The 13,131-nt window shown below is 47.8% G+C and overlaps 2 protein-coding genes across 2 annotated transcripts in view; one reads left to right on the top strand and one right to left on the bottom strand.

Moving 5' to 3' along the window:
- The window catches only part of Wfdc8 (WAP four-disulfide core domain 8), a 15,030-nt gene extending 7,581 nt beyond the window's left edge, over nucleotides 1-7,449 (bottom strand). The window contains exons 1-4 of the mRNA XM_021156543.1: nucleotides 7,336-7,449; nucleotides 7,122-7,239; nucleotides 4,289-4,429; nucleotides 1,354-1,521 (exon numbers count right to left, since the gene is read on the bottom strand). Of these exons, the coding sequence (XP_021012202.1) occupies nucleotides 1,354-1,521; nucleotides 4,289-4,429; nucleotides 7,122-7,239; nucleotides 7,336-7,449 (541 nt within the window). The remainder of the gene's footprint in view (nucleotides 1-1,353; nucleotides 1,522-4,288; nucleotides 4,430-7,121; nucleotides 7,240-7,335) is intronic.
- A 5,134-nt stretch (nucleotides 7,450-12,583) lies between these two features.
- The window catches only part of LOC110307513 (WAP, Kazal, immunoglobulin, Kunitz and NTR domain-containing protein 1-like), an 11,601-nt gene continuing 11,053 nt past the window's right edge, over nucleotides 12,584-13,131 (top strand). Inside the window, exon 1 of the mRNA XM_021179752.1 lies at nucleotides 12,584-12,741. Within this exon, the coding sequence (XP_021035411.1) occupies nucleotides 12,621-12,741 (121 nt within the window). The 5' untranslated portion in view covers nucleotides 12,584-12,620. The remainder of the gene's footprint in view (nucleotides 12,742-13,131) is intronic.

Consider the following 13,131-nt stretch of genomic DNA (forward strand, 5'->3'; position numbering starts at 1 on the left):
TTCTCCACTGGCTCCTGATGGGGTAAGCAATAAAGCTTGTGCTGCAGAAGATTCCGGTTGCCCTGAGCGTGTTCTTACCAGGGGGGACAAAAGCGTGGGCAATAGCCCCCGTGTAAAGATAACACACAAATTTGTGAAGCGTTCCATATTTAAAGAGGAAGAGGAAGAGGACGGGGGGAGAGAGAGGGGAGGGGAGGGGGAGGGAGAGAGAGGGAGAAGAAGAAGAAGGGGAGGGGGAGGAGAGAAGAAGAAGAGGAGGAAGAGGAGGAGGAGGAGAAAAGAAGAAGAGGAGGAGGAGGAGAAGAAGAAGGAGAAGAGGAGGAGGAGGGGAAGAGGAGGAGAAGAAGAGGAGAAGAAGGAGAAGAAGAAGAAGAGGAGGAGGAGGAAGAGGAAGAGAGTCTATAGGCTTCACCATAGTCTCTACCTCCCAGGTCTACAATTACTAGAACTGACCTGTGTGGGCCTCCTTCAAAGATTGTTCCTCAGGATGATGCTCAACAGGTTGATGTAATGAGAAGCATCTTTCCCCAAAGAGTTAGACCCGGGCTCAGGGCCTAATGTTTATGAATCCATTGTGTGTACTGTCTCATTTCAGGGGGTTGCGGGAGACTTCAAGAATAAAGAAGTCAAGCACAGCTGGGGTGTAAAATCAAGAGCTGGAAGAGTAGGATCGAATCCTCGAATAAGGGCCAAGGAGAATCCCAGTGTTCAGGAGAGCAGTATGGAAGCCCATCGTTGGGAAGAGAAAGTGTGAGGCGGGTACCCAGTTGCTCAGAAGAGGGGAGGGGGCCAGAGCCCTGCGATTACTCAGTGTTACCTGGAGGCCAGGGATAGCCTGGGACGTAAGTTCAAGGAGTTTCGGTGTTTATCTGGAGGCTGCAGAATACTGGTGGGAGGGGAAGCATTAAGATGCAGACAGCTTGGAGAGTCACCTCCTGGGCTCAGAGCAGGAAGGACCACGCCTCCTCCTTGCCATTCTCCGACCTCAAGCCTTCCTTGTGAAGGCATGCCAAAGTGAATGGGAAGAAGGGGCAGCCCACAGGACCACCTGATTTCCAGAGGCCTCCTGTCTGCTAACTCTTCCTCATTTCTCAGCCTCTTAATTTTTTTACATTAGCTTAGTTTCCAGTCACAACAACTCGATCAGGAAACACCGTTAGCATCCTCATTTTATAGCCCAGCCAAAAGTCATGAATGCTACCCAAAGGCCTCTCAAGCAGCAACCGTAGAGCAAGGATTTGGACCCAAGGCAGTTTGGTCTCAAAGCCTCAAAGCTATCACTCTACTATTACACTGTTTGTAGTTATGTAAGCCCCCACCCCCACCCCCCAGTACTTGGGATATAGGTCTTACCAATAAACATGCAAGCGTTTCTACAGTCAGTCTTGGTGAGGAAGTTGTTCGCATTCCCGCCACATCCACTGTATAGAAAGGCTCTACACTGGTGCTTCTGAGAGTCGAAATACCAGTGCGTCAAAATGTCCTGGCAGTTTCCTTTGTCTGAGGGTAGCATGCAGGGTTCTGAGGTGAGGGAGCAAAGCATGAGTATAATGAGGAAGTCAGGTTCCTAGCCACAAGCCTTCTTCATCACAGAAAAAGCCAGTGGGAAAAAGACATAGGTGGGCCGTGGAGATGGATTTGTCACCCACCCAAATGACCCGAGTTGGATCTCCAGGACCACAGAGTGGAATGAAGAAACCAACTCCTGTATATTGTCAGGTGACTTCCACAAGCATGCCATGGCAGGCGTCCCAGCAAAATAAAAATAAACACATGTAGAATGTTTTTTTTAAGAAAAAAAAATCCCACCCCCTGTATTCTATATGGACTGAGTGGTCTGCTTTCACGGGGTTTGTGCACTATGTGTGTGCAGTACCATCTGAGGCCAGAAGAGGGAAGTCAGAGCTCCTGGAACCAAACACAGGTCTCTGCAAGAGCAAGTGCTTTCAACTGCTTGAGCCATCTTTCCAGGCTGCCAGTTTTTCCTTTTAAAAGACATAGACTTGATTCTCAGCATCCACATGGAGGCACACAGCTGTTTATAACTCCAGTTCTGGGGGACTCGATACTCTCTTCTCACCTTGACAGGTACCAGCCAAATATGGTGTTTATACTTACATGCAGGAAAGCCAACCACACAGATAAAATATAAATAAATCTTTAAAAAGACATAGGTTCTAGTTCTAGCTCTACATCCCTGCTTGATGCTGTGCAGTTCTTCTGAGCACTGCTCTTTCTTACAAAAATGCATTACGAACAGCACACAGAAACACTTGGATGCAAATCTTTCTTCCACATGGCCTTGAGCTTTGAGAGGGCAAGATGTGCTCAGGAACTGTAGCCAGAGTACCCGACAAAGTACCTGGGATACAGGGAGAACAAGCATAGTCCTTGATGTCTAAAGCTGAGTATGACACAGGGAGACCACATTGTTCCCCGACTCAGCACACACACACACACACACACACACACACACACACACACACCTCCTAGGACAACTCACACCATTGTTACTAGCCACAAGCCTTCTTCGTCACAGAAAAAGCCAGTGGGAAAAAGACATAGGTGGGCCGTTAAGATCATGATAAAGGGAGACAAAAGCAAGACAACAGAAACTCAAAGAATACTAAAGGCTTCCAACTTCTAGCTAAAGTGTGTAGCTAACATTCCTTCACTGACTACGGCTTTCTTCTCATCCTATGTGGCCTCCCTTCCCCCAGCCTGGAACTTGCTTGCTCAAAGGTGGAGCTACCGGCTCATTCGTCCTGTCACGCCTACCTACTGCTGGAACCTGCCTTTGCTGCCTGGAGGCACACACGTGTTCGTCCTGCTACTGGACCCTGAGTTACTTGGCAGGAAATTGGGTTCCCTCCCCCTTCCTTTATAACTGAGTGTCTGGAATTAGTAAAATTGAGCCTTGATCAGAATGTTTGTTGTCTTGGCTCCATTGTTTCTTCCGCCCCGTCTAGATTCCTCTCTTTTCAGTTCGAACTGCCATTCTCAGTTGAACCGTTCGTGTTGTGGACTGCGGGCAGGCCGCAACAATCCTATATGTCCTTGTTAGAGACAAGAGTCACTGCGATAGATGCTCAACCACAGAATGAATCCATTTTTGGACAACATCTAATTTAAGGCTAACCCTTACTTGTCTGGTCCTCTCTGAGTCAGCCAACACAAACCTGAATCCTAGCACAGGCTCAAACGGATTCTCACTGAGCTAGATGCCTCGTGGTTGTCTGTGGTGAGTCGTCTCTGTGATGGCCATGAACAATAAACTGGAATGTCAGTCTCATGCCAAGGAAAGCAAAACCTCACCTCACATGGCTCTGAGTTAACAGAGAGTTTGGGCTCTCAGAACCCTTCTAGACAGCAGGTTCACGGTCTCTCTGTCCAAGCAAGCCTCTGCTTCCATGTCTCCTCTCATGTCCTCCTTGTATTTTTAATTTTGAGATACAGTCAACACTCCGTGTGTGTGTGTGTTGCTTTTTTGAGACATAGTCTCTCTATGTAGACCAAACTGACCTGTAAATCACAGAGATCCACCTGTCTTTGCCTCTCAAGTGCTAGAATTAAAGTCACGTGCCACTCTACCTGGCCCCTATCTTAATATATTAATTAAGTATGAAATCAAGAAAGAAATGAATGACTCTCTGTTAAATGTTTGGTCCCTGACATACAGGATGCTGAATACTTAGGGTTTCTAGGAAACCCCTTTTAAAGGCCAAAGAGAGCCAGGCAGTGGTGGCTCACACCTTTAATCCCAGTACTTGGGAGGCAGAGGCAGGCAGATTTCTGAGTCTGAGGCCAGCCTGGTCTACAGAGTGAGTTCCAGGACAGCCAGGGCTACACAGAAAAACCCAGTCTTGAAAAACAAAAAACAAAACAAAAAACAAAACAAAAAACCAAACAAACAAAAAAGGCCAAAGAGTCCAAAATGATCCAAGCATCTGGATTGAGGGAGGCTTCATTTCTCAAACTACAATTTGAATGAAGTTTAATTTTGCAAATAAGAGCCTTACACATAGTGAACATTGAGTAGGCACTAGGTATTTGTGAATGGTCGAATGGAAAAAAAAAATCTAGCATCAATATCAACTGCTTGGATCCACTCCATCTGGACTCACGACTTGGACTTAAAGGCAGAGAGTTGAATTATGGAATGAGGAAGGCATAAACTCTGGCCCTTTGGTCTGGTCTTCTAAGAGGGTTATTCAACTAGTTCTGGATGTAGCAAGACGTGGGTGACCTCAAAACGTGCCCCTGCCTCCTCCCACCTCTATGCCGGTACCTTCGTAGGGATCCATGCATTTCCTCCCACAGGCAAACTGGCAGCACTTGAAATGCTCCTTACAGTTGAAGTCTGTTTTGCACGAGCTCAAACTCTCGTTTCTGCATTCCAACCGCTGCCTAGGACACACTCCCACTTTTTCTGCAAAGAAAGAAACAGCCAAGCTCACATCCTTAAGCATTTCAGCCCCTTTCCTCCACGGCAGAGGCGAGCGGTGAGGATCTCTGCCTTTTCATCCACCTCTGACTCTCCATTCTTCCCTTGCTTATACTTAGCGGCCACATCTGTCACTCTGCACGATTGATCCCTTCCAGTGGAGCACAATCTAGAATCCGAGCTCAGGTAGCCAAAGGAAAGCCATCTTGGGTTCCAAAGCAGATAACTAGGCAGAGACAATGCTGTTTGTCTTAAACAGAAGAGCTATTTCCATGTGACCTGATGACTTTAGTGTCTTAACTCCTCTGCCTCCAGGACCACAGTCAGCAGAGGACATTGAAGAACAGTGGAGGAAAAGCAATGGAATGGAGCCAGGAGTCCCGACTTTGGTCCCTGACATCTTTCATGACCTCAGGACCAGTCTGGGTTCAGTTACAGGGTTTTGAGTTGGCAGTGGTAGGAGAGAAAGACATGGTGTGTGGGGCAGAGAAAGACATGGTGTGTGGGGCAGAGGTGTGCAGTCCAACAGATCTGGTCTTGCTAGCCTGGCTCCAACAGGAACTAGACAAATAATATTTGAAAAAAATATTTTTTTGTCAGATTCACAAGTTTCCCAACTGTAAGGTGAGAATGTCAATCCGTCTTAAGTGTCTGCTTGTTGAAATTTTGTGGGACGATGCCTATAATACACACCCTACAGTGCCGGGCACAGGGTCAAAGCCAGTTATGAGGTCACATCCTCCCTTTTAAGCCCAAGACATGACTTTCAGCCTTTATGGTGGCCAGAATTCTAAAGTTGTGCCTAAATACTCCTGTCCTTGTTATTGAACCAAGCACTAATTGAGACACTGCTAAGAGGAACCTCATAAGCATGATTCAAGCCCTATCAACAGGGTCCTTTAAAAGCAGGGTTTCATGGTTGGTAGAGGAGTTAGAGAGATTCAAACTGTGGGAAGGTTCCAACAGACTGTCTCTGCAGCTTTGTCCATGGCAGATGGCCAAGAGCCAGGAAGTGAGGTGACTTCTAGGATCTGGCATCACTATAGAAACGAGAGCCCCAGGCCTAAAACTATAAAAACATGATTATACTACACGTGATCTGAGAAGAGGAACCAGATGAGAACAGCAGCCCCGGCTGGCACTTTGCTCTTAGCCTGGTGTGAATCTTAAGGGAAAATCTAGATGCACCACACCAGATTTCTGACCTCCTCATGGAGGTTCTGTAGCAGCAGGCAGATAATACAGTGCTCCATGGCTCTGAACTGAGCACATGTAATCAGGCTTTAATCACAGAGTGCAGCTCTTCTTGGGTTTTGGAACTATGCAACTTTAGAAGATCCACATATCAGTTCTAGCTTCCTGGCTTCGTAAGTTTAGGGAATTAGATCAGGCAGGATAAGACAGTGAATTAGGTGGAGTCTGGGGTTTACAAGGCTCCCACTTCAGGAGCCCAGTCCCACTTTGGAAGGGACCCAGCAAGGACAGCCAGGTTCTCATCTGGAGCGAACACTGAAATCATTTGTGAATCATTCAGAAACTGTGGACTATGACTAAGTCAGAATCTCTGTAATGTAAGGGCTAGGAGCTGCTGTGTTTTAGAGATAACATAGGCAATTCTGAAGCAGGCACCTGGAGGCTACATTGAAGCCAAGAAAAGCTAAACCGGTAACGTGGGATCCCCTCACAGTGATCAAGACAGGGAAGCTTCAAGATTATGAAGTCCAGCCCCCCTTCTCAGTACTGTTGACTCGTCTCCCTCCTGCTTCCCAGGGACACGTCAACCTCAGTGTGGGTTTGTTATCATGTGTCCTGCCCACCTTGTTACCTTGCCCTTTGAGCCCTCCTTCCTCCACGGATGGCTCGTCTTAGCCACTTACCTTTTGTGCACACACCGAGGGACTCGTCCACGTTTCCTGGTCTCAGGTGTCTCCTGAGCTTTCTGGACTCTTTCTGGCTTCACACATCCTTTCCCACGATTCTGACTAGTTCAGGTGCCTCTCCCCCAAGTCCACCCTCTCCTCTGAGCTGAAGACCTTTGTTCACAGTTACCTGAGGAAAAGCCATCCAAGAGGCTCTCAAGAGCCCTTTGTTTCAATGTGTTTAAGACAGAACCAGTATCTTCCAGGTCTAAGGAGCATGTTCCCACTGTCTGTTCTCTTTCCTGACCCTATGACCTCATCCTGATCTTCAACTTAGCGACAGTCCTGTTACGGAAAGCACTGAAGAACGGGTTTTCTCTGCTCCCCACAATCCCAGATTCCGACTCAACCAGGATTTGGGTCAATTCTGTTTCTTGAATCTCCCCCTCCCTCCCCCCTCCATCCTTCACCTCTCTCTCTCTCTCTCTCTCTCTCTCTCTCTCTCTCTCTCTCTCTCTCTCTCTCTCTCTCCCCTCCCTCGGCTGCCACTCCCTTCAAGTAATGCCTGGCTTCCCACCATTGCTCGCCTCTCTCTGGATGCCCAATGAATAGTTAAGTCAAAAAACCTTGAAGGCACATATTGAGGAAAGCTAGGGAAATAGTTTGGGTAAACAGGTGAAGGAAGCCACCGACTGGTAAATAGAGGTAGCTCTCTGTGACCCAGCAGCGCCAACCAACCCCTAACCCTCGGCTCTCACTGCAACCCTCGGTCCCCAAGAGCACTGCCATGGAAGAATGGCTTAGCAGGGTGGACGCACGTTTGATCTTGGCATTGTATGATGTTGAGGTCTGCTCCAAGGAGAGGATGAGAAACAGCAGCAGCAGCAGCAGAGCTCCACTCCACCAGGAGTGGGCGAGGGCGTGGAGGGACTGCGCCTATGTGAGCCAAGGACAGGGGCCCGGTTAGGCTCATCCAGAGGGGTGGAGCACGGTCTGAGCAGATGCCCCGGGGAGGGTCCCCAGCCCCCTTACTTCATGGGTGAGGAAACAGATGGAGAAGCAAGAAGGGATCTGCCCGCGGTGGTGAGTTGAGACAGGTCTGAAGCAGTTACCCGGGACTCTCTGTGGCACCCCACACTTGGCCATTGCGCTGCATCTGGTCCTTCTTGGTCACTTCCCCACTGTCTCGCTCCTGGGTAAGAGGTCACACTTGAATCATCACAGCGCTGCATTTGGAACAGTTCCCAGGTGACTTTCCTGTGCTTCTGTCTGAAGAAACTGCAGACATGATTCAGTGGGGGCTTTGCTCTGCTCCACTGATGACAGGGATGGAGATTGTCTGGAGACCTGGGCAGACATTACAGGATTTTGGTGTTTCAGAATCACCCAGGCACACATGCATACACAGACCCAGACCCAAACCCAGACACAGACACAGACACACACAGACAAACACATATGCAGACACAGATGCACACACACACACACACACACACACAAACACACTCATGACCTGTTAACAATGAGATTCTTCTAATTTCTTCCGGCTCCATAGAACTCTATGATCTTATGATTCATCTAGACAAACTGTTCCTGTCCCACATATGTTTTTAAATGTGTGTGTGTGTGTGTGTGTGTGTGTATGTGTATGTGTGTGTGTGTGTGTGTGTGTGTGAGAGAGAGAGAGAGAGAGAGAGAGAGAGAGAGAGAGAGAGAGAGTTATGTCTCTCCTTCCACTGTGAATACTAGGGGTAGAACTCAGGAAGGAGCCCTTAGCTGCTCAGCCAGGCCCTCCACATATTTGTTTGTTTGTTTTTTATTTCAAGATGAGATGACCTTGTGATGTCTGTAGCTTTCCTTAGGCAAATACATTTCAGAAGCAGTGAGAAGGAGGAGAGGGAAAGAAGGATGTCCTCATGCAGTATATGCTGGGATGAATCCTCCTGGAGAGTTTCAGAGCCCACGGAGCTATGGCCATGCCTTGGAGCATATCCCCTGGACCTCCGACCATATGACAATCTATAGAAGCTGCCACCCCCTTCTCCACCTTTTGATGTCCTATGGGCACCAAAGACAGCAGCACCTGGATTCATCAGAAATTGGAATGTTAACCCTAAAGCAGTAATTGTGATTTTCGGCCCTCTCTTGCTCACGTACACCTAAAGCATAAGTCGGGGCCTCAGTTTTCCTCTTCCAGTAAATGGGCAAATACAGCTAGGTTAGCGGCCTTGTTGTGGGAATGTGGATATAACACTGTGAAAATTTGATCCATCTAATTATAGAGTCAAGATAGCATGGCACAAAGCTGGAGTTTGGAGTTAGACTGTTTTCCTGGATTCGCCATGTTATCAGCTGTGTGGTCTCATCTCAATCATTTAGCGTCACTGAAACCTCCATTTTTTTTTTTATTACAAACAAAACAAAACAACCAGTAACACCTATGCCTGACAGGAAAATTGATCAAACATAGACTGATTAGACATGCCCCAGTACACACTTATTAGAGAGCAAGTAGAAGCAGTGAATACCAACAGAAAATACCTTCTCTACTAGCTCAACTTCCCCAGTCAGACTGTGAGGTTCCTCAGAAGGCCGAGGCTGGTCGCTTAGGCTAGTCTTTTGGTTTAAATTTTAACTTGTCTATCAATCTAGTTTAGAGAATGATTTGATCGGATTAGCCTCTAGCCAGTCATTAAAAAGGAGAGTTCCCGGGATAAGCATGATGGGAAAACACAGATCAGATCTATCTACAGTCCTCCCAAACATAGTAGAGGCTATTCAATTGTAGTTCCAGCCCATGTCTACTCCGTGGAACATAGTAATATTACTGTGGAACATATATTACAATGCATACAGGGAATGTGGACATATTACAATAATTTGTATTTGTTTATATTTGTTAACGAGTCATCCTGTGTGGTTTTTAGGGTGGGGGCAGATTTACCCCAGAATGAGTCTATTTTAAGTGGAAGCATGTATTTGCCAAGAGGCCGTAAGACTGGATTGGGGAGGTAAGTCAGCAGATACGAGACCATTGAGTGCTCTTCCAGAGGATCTGGGTTTGATTCCCAGCAATCACAAAGCTGCTTACACTCATCTTTAACTCCAGTCCCACGAGATATGAACCTCTCTTCCGGACTCTTCTGGTTTCAGGCATGCATGTAGTATACAGACATTCATGTAGGAAAATCACTCATACACAAGCGGTTTTTAAAATAAGAAATTAAAAGATGCTGTTTGTTAGAGGCAAATGGACGCTGCTGAGGAGTTGCCTGGTATATTTTACAGAACTAGGACAAACCGGAGTGCCCAGATAGAAAGGTGTCCTAAGACATGATGCAAGCTGGGCTTGGGTGTAGCTCGGTGGACAGAGTTAGTATGCAGGAAGCCCCGGGACTAATCCCCAGCCCCGCATAAACCTGATGTGATGATCTCTCATCCCAGCACTCAGGAACTGAAGGCAGGAGGATCAGAAATCCAGGTCTCAGAACAAAACAATGATACGAGAGGTGAATGACATGAGTGGATAGCAGGTGACCCTGCCAGCCTCAGTGCGGCAAGGGTGAGGTAGAAGACCCCAGAGGTCCTGTCTAGGGACCACTAAGATGACCACGTGTGCTGTGGAGAGATGGGAGAGAACAAGATGAAGAATGGTAAGCATTGAAGAGAGACGGAACTGGAGACTTGAGGGTGGCAAGGAGCAGCTTGGTGTGAGCAGCCTGTGCCTTTAGCTGTCCAGCCTAGAATTCAGATTCCGAGTGACTGCCTGGCAGTGGTGGCACACGCCTTTAATCCCAGCACTTGGGAGACAGAGGCAGGCAGATTTCTGAGTTCGAGGCCAGCCTGGTCTACAGAGTGAGTTCCAGGACAACCAGGACTACACAGAGAAACCCAGTTTCGAAAAACAAACAAACAAACAAATTCCTAGTAACAAAATGTGTCTGGAAGGCCACCCATGAATTTGCCTTTTAAGTACTGTAGTTTCAGGGATACATTGTCATTTGGTTTTCAGTGCTTGGGATGATATTGTTTTTCGTGGTTTCAATTAGTTTTAGTTCGGTTGGTTTTTTTTTTTTTTCTTCCTTAGCTCTTAACATCTGCTTCCATTTTTTTTTTTTTTTTAATGCAACCTGGCTCTCCCCTTTGGAACATCGTACACATTACCCTTTTACTGGGCAAATGATAGCTGCACATTTTTATGGGGTAGAATGAAATATGAGATGTGTACATTGCGGGCCAATTTGAGGTAGCTAAGATATCATTGTTATTCTCTTAGCAACTCCAAAATCTGCAGCACATGTTATTAACTGTGCTCCTCATAATACACAAAGATATAACCATGCGTCTGTGGGGAGCAGACGTGGAGGAGTGGAGTTGGAAGAGAGGAGAGCTAAGTCCAGATCTTCAGAACCCATAGAACGCTGGACAAAGTAATGCATGCATCTATAAGGCCAGTCAGTGTTCCTACAGTGAGATCGGAGACAGAGACAAATTCCCTGGAAGCTGATGGGCGAGCTGCCCTGGAATACATGCTACGAAAGCAAAGTACAAGGAGACTGCCTCAAGCAAGGCAGAAGAGGAAAAAACAAACAGCTCCGGAAATTACCTTCTGGTCCCCCCCCCCCAACCCCCTCCACACACATACTTTACTGTATGACTCCATATAGAAGAAATGTCCAGGGCAGAAATCAGGCCTGTGATCACATCCTCGGGAGGCAGGAGAATTACATATCCAAGGCCAGTTGGGGCATGGTAGTGATGGTCTCTCTCAAAAGTTTAAGAAAGGAAAGAGAGGGCTAGGGATGTAACTCAGAGGTGGAGCGTGTGTGTGAGGCACTGGACTAAAGACTCACCACAGGCAAAGACAGAGACAGCAGGAAGCCCTACAAGATGGGAAGCAGTCTCAGGGGCTGGAGTGGGTTGCAGCCGGCTAGCGAGTGATTGCTCATGAGACAGGGTTTACAGCTGGAGAGATTAAAAACATTTCAGAACCAGCAGATAGGACACACAATCTCATGAATGTCACAAGGACCTGAAATTGTTGATCTGAAAATGGTCGGGTTTATCTGATGGAAGTTTAGCACGGTTTGTCAAAGCAGACGCTGTGGGACTGTCTCTTGCAGTTGTAGTTGGGGGCATCAAGTGCATGTGGCTGCTGCCAGCGGTCCCTGCCTCAGTTTACCCTTGCATGGCTCACATTGTGCCCATACTGCATTTGCTCTTTCACTAATGCTTCAGGATTTAAGTTGAGGGAATATTCCAGAGCAATCAGAGAGCCACTTTTAGTCCCTCCTACAGCTGACTGAGCCATTGCTTCCTGTGGTCCCTGCTAACCTGCACTTGGGACAGAGGCTCTCAGCTTCCCTTGCTCTCCTGCCTTAGAGGTGCCATCTCCTGGCCTGATGCTCACTGGGAATGGTGGGTTCCTGTCCACTTAAAAGTCTTTACTTTTGGGTGGTGACTAAAGATGATGTCTAAGCCAAAGACAAGAGAGGGACCATCCACAGGGAGCTAAGGGGAAGGAGGAAGAGACCCAGGCAGAGAGACCTTGTAAGGAGACAAAGGAGACACAGGGTCAAAGCCACAGACAATTAGCCCACAGATGAGAAGAATCAGCGGCCAGGACAGTATGCAGCTCAACTGATCGTTGCGAAGAGCTGATTTCACCCCCAGCCCCACATTCACTGGGTGAGGTGATGCAGACCTGCGATCCCAGTCCTGTGGAGGTGGATGCAGACGGATCAGTAACTTCTACTACACAGCAAGTTTGAGACCAGCCTGGGAGAGATCAAATCCTGTCTCAAGGAAAAGAGAAGGATGGAGAGAGGGAAGGGAAAAGGAAAAGGAAAAGGGAAGGAAGAAAGAAGGAAAATGAGAAACAAGTGGAGAGAAAAGGGAGGACTGGAGACAAAAAGGCAAAAATCCACAAACCCCCAAAACCAAAAACCAAACCAAGACAATAACAAACAAAAACAACACATGAGAGGAAAGGAATCAGAAAGAAAAAAGTACGATATTTCCAAACCCCAATTTGCCCCCGAGAAGAGGAAGTTTCTGGAGTTCACACCACTCTGCTCCAAGGTTCTACAAGATGACAAGCGTTTCTGCCCCTCCCCCTCGTAAGCCTGAGGACCACCACCAGCAGAGGCCCAGACCAGCCTGTCAGATCCCGTTCCCCCACAGTTTGCACTGCAGGTACAGCTAGTCCACTGATGGCCTCTGGGGAGGGAACAAACTGGCTCCTGCCCAGAGATGCTTCCTGGACTGTTGGGGCACGCAGCAGAGGCCAGAGCCACTGACAAACTCCTCCTGGTTTAATGCCTCCAAACAGGCTACTGCTTCCTAAAATGAGACTCTGGGGAGTTCTGCCATTCCTGGTCCCCTTCGTCCTCCTGTGGAGCATCCAGGAACCTGAGCTGGCAGACGGGTTCTTTATCAGTGAGTACTGAGTCCAGTTCTTAGCACAGAGAGAAGAAACTTGATGGGGTTAGAGAACAAAACATGCTGCAGGTGACAGTGTCTCCCTCACCTCAGCCCCTGGCCCTGGTGGGGTGATGTTTGGAGTCAGTGTTTCCCCATATCCTGGAAAGATGGCCTGGCTGGACACAGCTCTTTGGTCTGTGGTGGTTAACTGCCCGCCATTATAAAGAATACTTCCTGGAAGTGCTGGGACTAGTGTGCATTAAATGGACCTGGGGATTAACTAGCCAAAGGGATTTCCACTGAAGGCCCAGCCTCTTCCTAGTACCACCCCATCAGCTCCCCAACCTGCCGACTGCAGCTCCCCAAAGCTTTCCTGTGTCACAGAGGACCTTCCCTGTGTGCTAA

Source organism: Mus caroli, chromosome 2 (genome assembly GCF_900094665.2).
Source record: "Mus caroli chromosome 2, CAROLI_EIJ_v1.1, whole genome shotgun sequence".
Classification (NCBI taxonomy): domain Eukaryota; kingdom Metazoa; phylum Chordata; class Mammalia; order Rodentia; family Muridae; genus Mus; species Mus caroli.